General features: G+C 52.4%; 1 protein-coding gene and 1 long non-coding RNA gene across 16 annotated transcripts in view; one reads left to right on the forward strand and one right to left on the reverse strand.

Moving 5' to 3' along the window:
• Positions 1-6,000, reverse strand: part of FANCA (FA complementation group A) — an 83,627-nt gene that overhangs the window by 8,606 nt on the left and 69,021 nt on the right. For all 15 annotated transcript variants that reach the window (XR_004270680.1, XM_032284747.1, XM_032284748.1 and 12 more), the window contains 2 exons: positions 2,215-2,387; positions 921-1,029 (listed from right to left, as the gene is read on the reverse strand). Coding sequence is in view for 14 of the 15 variants with exons in the window: in XM_032284747.1 (XP_032140638.1) it covers positions 921-1,029; positions 2,215-2,387 (282 nt within the window). In the remaining variant the exon portion in view is untranslated. The remainder of the gene's footprint in view (positions 1-920; positions 1,030-2,214; positions 2,388-6,000) is intronic.
• LOC116555799 lies at positions 3,512-5,540 on the forward strand. Its single transcript, XR_004270684.1, has 2 exons — positions 3,512-4,870; positions 5,312-5,540. It is a non-coding gene; the product is annotated as an uncharacterized LOC116555799 (long non-coding RNA).

The following is a 6,000-nucleotide window of genomic DNA, read 5'->3' on the forward strand; positions in this document are numbered from 1 at the left end:
AGCTGGCGTGGAACGTCAATTCCATCTCTCACATTTGTGTATCTTCAAAAACAAGAAAAAGGCCTCAGGAACAGAAGCTGCTCTCTGTGGCAAGTGAGGGGCTGGTATCTTCCCAGCTCGGACCGGCTCGGTCCCTGACGTTGACCCGTCCCCAGAGCAAGTGCCGCCTTTTTTTTCTTTTTTTTTTTTTTTTTGGAGACAGTCTCCCTCTGTCGCCCAGGCTGAAAATCAGTGGTGGGATCTTGGTTCTGCACAACCTCAGCCTCCTGGGCTCTATTAAACCTCCTGACTTAGCCTCCCAAGTAGGTGGGACTACAGGCATGCACCGCCATGCCCAATTAATTTTAGTATGTTTTGTAGAAACAGGGTTTTGCTATGTTGCCCAGGCTGGTCTCAAACTCCTTGACTCAAGTGATCCACCCACATCGGCCTCCTGAAGTGCTGGGATCACAGGCATGAGCCACCACACCTGGCCTACAGGTTAAGATCACACTGGGCAGCGTCTAAAAGCAAAGGTAACGGGGGTGCCCCACGTAAAAGGAAAGGTAACGGGGGTGCCCGACAGGCAGCAGCAGGTTTTTTACACATGAAGCATGCTGAGACTGGAAATGAACGTACGGAGGTGTGTGGCACACAAAATGGTCTGTACAATTCCATGCGTCAAAATCAAAGTGAAGGAGTTCAAACTCAGCAGAAGGCAACCTTCAGCTGGCCTGGTGATGTGACGTGCGTCCTGGCTGTGGGTCAGGGCCTCCCTCACATGGCACTCCACACTCACACAGCATTCCAGACGCTGATACCTATGTGACTCTGAGCCCTTTCCTGAGTGAATCCATGCTCAGGACACCCATGGAGGCTGCAAGAGCTGCTGTCAGCACAGGCACTGACCAGTCAGGCGGACGTGAGTGTGCAGCACCTACCATCTCCGAGTTGACCAAGTGGAAGAACTGCTCGCATCTGGCAGTGATGGGCTGTTGGGCCTGGAAGCTGCTGCCGCAGAGGACAGATGAAGGCAGGCGGAGGAGGATCCTGGAAGGAAGGGGCCATACTGCCGGCAACACACAGCACACACGCTGCTCCTTCCCAAGGGCTCAGACTCTCAGACCAGCAGCCACCACCCTGAGACCCAGTGCCACTGCCAGGGCCGGAGCCTGGGCCTGTCTCTCTGTCCCACCCAATGCCTGCACTAGGAGCCCCACTCGCTCACCTGTATCATGCATGCTTTGCCTACTGCACTCAAAATGTGTTATCAAAGAACCCCAACTTTTAACAGTTACATAACCAAGTGGATGCTGCACCAGTCTGTCTCACGAAGCAATTCCCAATAACTGTAAAATTTAATGACGTCACTTTTTTTTTTTTAATTGTAAATACAGCTGCGGTGAACATTTCTCAAGTTTTCCTTACTTTGACAAGATCTCCTTCTGCTGTGTCCCTCCCACGAGGATTTGCGAATCTGAGCAAAGGTTTTACTTGCGTTTTTGAGACAGAGTCTCGCTCCATCATCCAGGCTGGAGTGCAGTGGGGCGATCTCGGCTCACTGCAACCTCCACCCCCCAGGTGCAGGTGATTTCTCCTGCCTCCCAAGCAGTTGGGACTACAAGCATGTGCCACCACACCCAGCTAATTTTTTTTTTTTTGAGATGGAGTCTCGCTGTATCACCCAGGCTGGAGTGCAGTGGCGTGATCTCGGCTTACCACAACGTCCGCCTCCCAGGTTCAAGCCATTCTCCTACTTCAGCCTGCTTACAAGGATGCTAGCTAGGCTAATTTTGTATTTTTAGTAGAGACAGGGTTTCTCCATGTTGCTAAGGCTGGTTTCAAACTCCCAGCCTCAGGTGACCAGCCCACCTCAGCCTCCCAAGTAGCTGGGATTACAGGTACCCACCACCACGCCCAGCTAACTTTTGCATTTCTAGTAAAGATGGAGTTTCACCATGTTGGTCAGACTGGTCTCGAACTCCTGACCTCAGGTGATCCACACACAACCTTCCAAAGTGCTGAGACTGCAGGTGTGAGCCACCTTGTCCAGCTGGAAGGTTTTAATCCAAAGTACTTTCAACCTGCTGGATCCTTCTCTTTGTGGCAAGTGCCTCGCAGACGGACAGGCTTGGGGTGGGGACACACAAACAAGCAACAGGAGACAAACGCACTACCAAGAAACTCCAGGACCGTCATGAGATGCTGCCCTGCCCAGGTGCTGGCAGACCTTACCTTTTGTACATGAGAAGCTCCCTCTGTCTCCGAAGGCTGGCAGCTACGCCCCACCCGCTGATCAGAGCCTGGAGCCGTCTGTGGAAAATCCCATAGAGGAAGTGCCCCTGGGAAGGGGAGTGGCTGGGGGGCACCGAGGGGTCTTGCTGCAGCTCCAGGTCAGCTGCCATCTCCTGGAAAAGAGCAAGATGCTGGCACAGGAAGGCCTCCAGGCTCACTGACGGCCAGTCAGGGGTGCTGAGAAGGGGCCTCGGGGAGAGGTCTCCACAGGGGCCAGGGCGAGCTTTTTCAACTGGTAATCATTTTGAAATTGCAAAGATAGAACAGTGCAGGCCAGGTGCTGTGGCTCATGCTGCAATGCCAGTAGCTTTGGGAGGCTGAGGCAGGTGGATCCCTTGAGGGCAGGAGTTCTAGTACTGCTAGAGCAACAAGGTAAAACCCAGTGGCTCATCAATAAAAATAAAAATTAAAAAGGCCGGGTGTGGTGGCTCACGCCTGTAATCCCAGCACTTTGGGAGGCTGAGATCCACCGAGACAGCCCGATCATTTGAGGTCAGGAATTCAAGACCAGGCTGGCCAACATGGTAAAACCCCATCTCTACTAGAAATACAAAATGGCCGGGCGTGATGGCTCACGCCTGTAATCCTAGCACTTTGGGAGGCCGAGGCTGGTGGATTACAAGGTCAGGAGATCAAGACCATCAAGGCGAACATGGGGAAACTCCATCTCTACTCAAAGTACAATTAGCCGGGTCTGCTGGCGTGAGCCTGTAGTCCCAGCTACTCAGGAGGCTGAGGGAGGAGAAATCACTTGAATCCAGGGGGTAGAGGTTGCAGTGAGCCGAGATTGCACCACCGCAGTCCAGCCTGGGCGACAGAGTGATACCCTGTCTCTAAAAATAAAAAATACAAAAAAATATAAAAATTAGGGGCTGGGCGCGGTGGCTCATGCCTGTAATCCCAGCACTTTGGGAGGCCGAGGCGGGTGGATCACGAGGTCAAGAGATCGAGACCATCCTGGTCAGCACGGTGAAACCCTGTCTCTACTAAAAATACAAAAACATTAGCTGGGCATGGTGGTGCGTGCCTGTAATCCCAGCTACTCAGAAGGCTGAGGCAGGAGAATTGCCTGAACCCAGGAGGCGGAGGTTGCGGGGAGGCGAGATCACGCCATTGCACTCCAGCCTGGGTAACAAGAGTGAAACTGTCTCAAAGCAAAAAAAAAAAAAAAAACAAAAAAATTAGCCGGGAGGCTGAGGCAGGATAATCACTTGAACCCGGAAGGCAGAGACTGCAGTGAGCCGAGATGGTGCCACTGCACTCCAGCCTGGGCAACACAGCAAGATTCTCTCATAAAAACAAACACAGAACACAGCAAGGACCCCCATGTGCCCTCCACCCAAATCCACCTCTGGCTAACATTCTGCCCCACATCGTTTCTGCCTCCCAAGTCTTTTTCTTTCTGAGACAGCATCTCACTCTGGTTGCCGAGACTGGCGTGCAGCGGTGCAGTCTCAGCTCACTGCGGCCTTGTCCTCTCAAGCTCAGTGGATTCTCCTCCCTCAGCCTCCTCAGCAGCTGGGAGCTGGGACTGTAGGTACACCTCACCACGCCCAAGTAGTTTTTTGAATTTTTAGTAGAGACAGAGTTTCACCATATTGGCCAAGTTGGTCTTGAGGCCCTGACCTCAATTAATCTGCCCACTTCAGCCTCCCAAAGTGATGCGATTAGGTGTGAGCCATTGTGACCGATGTCACCCATTCTGTCCCCACGCATTGGCTCTCCCTATAGACAGGCGTGTGCATGTGTGTGATTTGTGTCTGGACAGTGTGAGGTCAATCACACACACAGGGCCTCGACCGTGAACGCAACCGTGGGCACTTGTACACGCTGCTTCTTCCCTCCCCGCAGTGGCCACAGCTCTGACTGCCCTGCTAGCTGCGAGACGGGGGGGATTCCCTGAGGGTCCAGGCCACTTCCCGCACACATTCTGCCAGCACAGCTCATAAGCCTCCCTAATTCTGGAACATTTTCAGTGTTTTTTAAGACACAGACATTTCTAAAGAAAATGAATATAACTTTCTAAATGCAAAGGGTGCTCAGTCTGATGAAATGGTGTGAATTTCCATTGTGGACCTTCCTAAGAGCTTGCATCCTATTCTTTTAAATATTTCCGATGACAGCAAATGCTTTCCTCACTTTCACAACCCAGTCTGGAGAACCCTGTCCCACAAAGAGCACCACCCCACCCTGCAGGGCCGGCTGCACTGCACCTTCCCCACTCCCAGCTCGGGTTCTAGCCCAGCGTGGGGGCTACAGAGGAAAGAGGCTGAGCACTCTGCCAACGCAGCCATCAGCAGATGCCATTTCTGCCCCAGGGACATGTGGCTGCTCCTGAGAACGCCCAGGGAGCTCCATCGAGGTGGCATTTGCCCGAGGCTGGGCCACTGTGGCTTTTATACCTCTGTGTGAGGTTTGAGGTCTGAGCTGACTGGGGAAGAGACTTTCATAGCTCCTCTGCGCTCAAGAGAAATCTTGCCCTGCCCTCCTTCAGGTGGGAGGATGCAGCAGTGAACATGGCGTCCCGCTTCTGCAGGCCAGGCAGAGAGCATTATGACTGGGCCCTTTCCCGTGAGGAGAAGCACCAAGCACACAGGTAGTGGTATGGGAAAGGCTGTATTTTTTAAAGAAGAATAAAGGTCAGGTGCAGTGGCTCACACCTGTAATCAGCAATTTGGGAGACGGAGATGGGTGGTTCACTTGGGCCCAGGAGTTCCAGACAAGCCTGGGCAACACAGTGTGAGGATCACTCAAGCCCAGGAAGTCAAGGCTGCAATGAGCTAGATCGCACCGCTGTCCTCTAGCCTGGGTGACAAAGTAAGACACTGTCTCACTGATAACAACGATTAAGAAGAATCATCAAATGGCCTCACTGAGGAGGAGCCAGGCGGGTCTGGGGAAGGCATCTGGCTAAAGAGTTGGGAGGCCCCAGTGCTAGAACAGGAACAGAAAGGGACCTGGCACCGAAAACACACGGGTGGCCAGCACCAGTGAACACCTGCTGACTGACACACAGGTATGTGCTGTCTACCTGTAGAGATCCAGATGCAGACACAGAACACGTGAGTACCCATGTCCCATCACAGCCTGTCTCCTGTGACACCCAGCGGGACGCCCACACTGTCTGCACTCCCCATCCACTCTACCTTGGACAGCTGTAAGGACAGACACCAACAGCAAAGGTCAAGATGAGGTCTGGGGTCTTGGGTCTCTTTTTCTGTGGGACATTTTTCTAATTTGTAAGTAAATTTTCCCAGTATGCAAAACTATATGCTTCATGGTATCTCCTTTCTTTCCCACGCCTTCTAAATTCAGGCACTTTTAAGAATTGCACCAGACACGTATCATCATGTAAAATAGGCCTGCAAACGCCCTTCCAAAGGTGCAGGGACAGGTGCAGGGGCAGGTGCAGGCAGCGGACATGGAGGCCGAACAGGGGCCTCACTCTGCAGACTGCTCCTAAAGAACCCCAGAGCTCAATGGAAAGTTCTGAGTGTGACAGAAACGTGGACCAAAAGGGCACTCTGCCTTAAGGAGAGGACACTCTGCTGTGTTCTGCTTGAGCTTCCGCCTTGGACATAAAATCCAGCAGCCTGTGCAGGTGCCCAATCATCGTATGAAACAGAAGAGTCCCCAGTCTTCCAACTCCACAGGCTCTCTGACCTCTGCTGTGTGAAGGGCTGTTAACGTCGCTTTTTTTTTTTTTTTTTTTTTTTTTTTTTTTTT

This window comes from Sapajus apella, unplaced genomic scaffold, assembly GCF_009761245.1.
Source record: "Sapajus apella isolate SASKATOON/1434 unplaced genomic scaffold, GSC_monkey_1.0 scaffold15, whole genome shotgun sequence".
Lineage (NCBI taxonomy): Eukaryota > Metazoa > Chordata > Mammalia > Primates > Cebidae > Sapajus > Sapajus apella.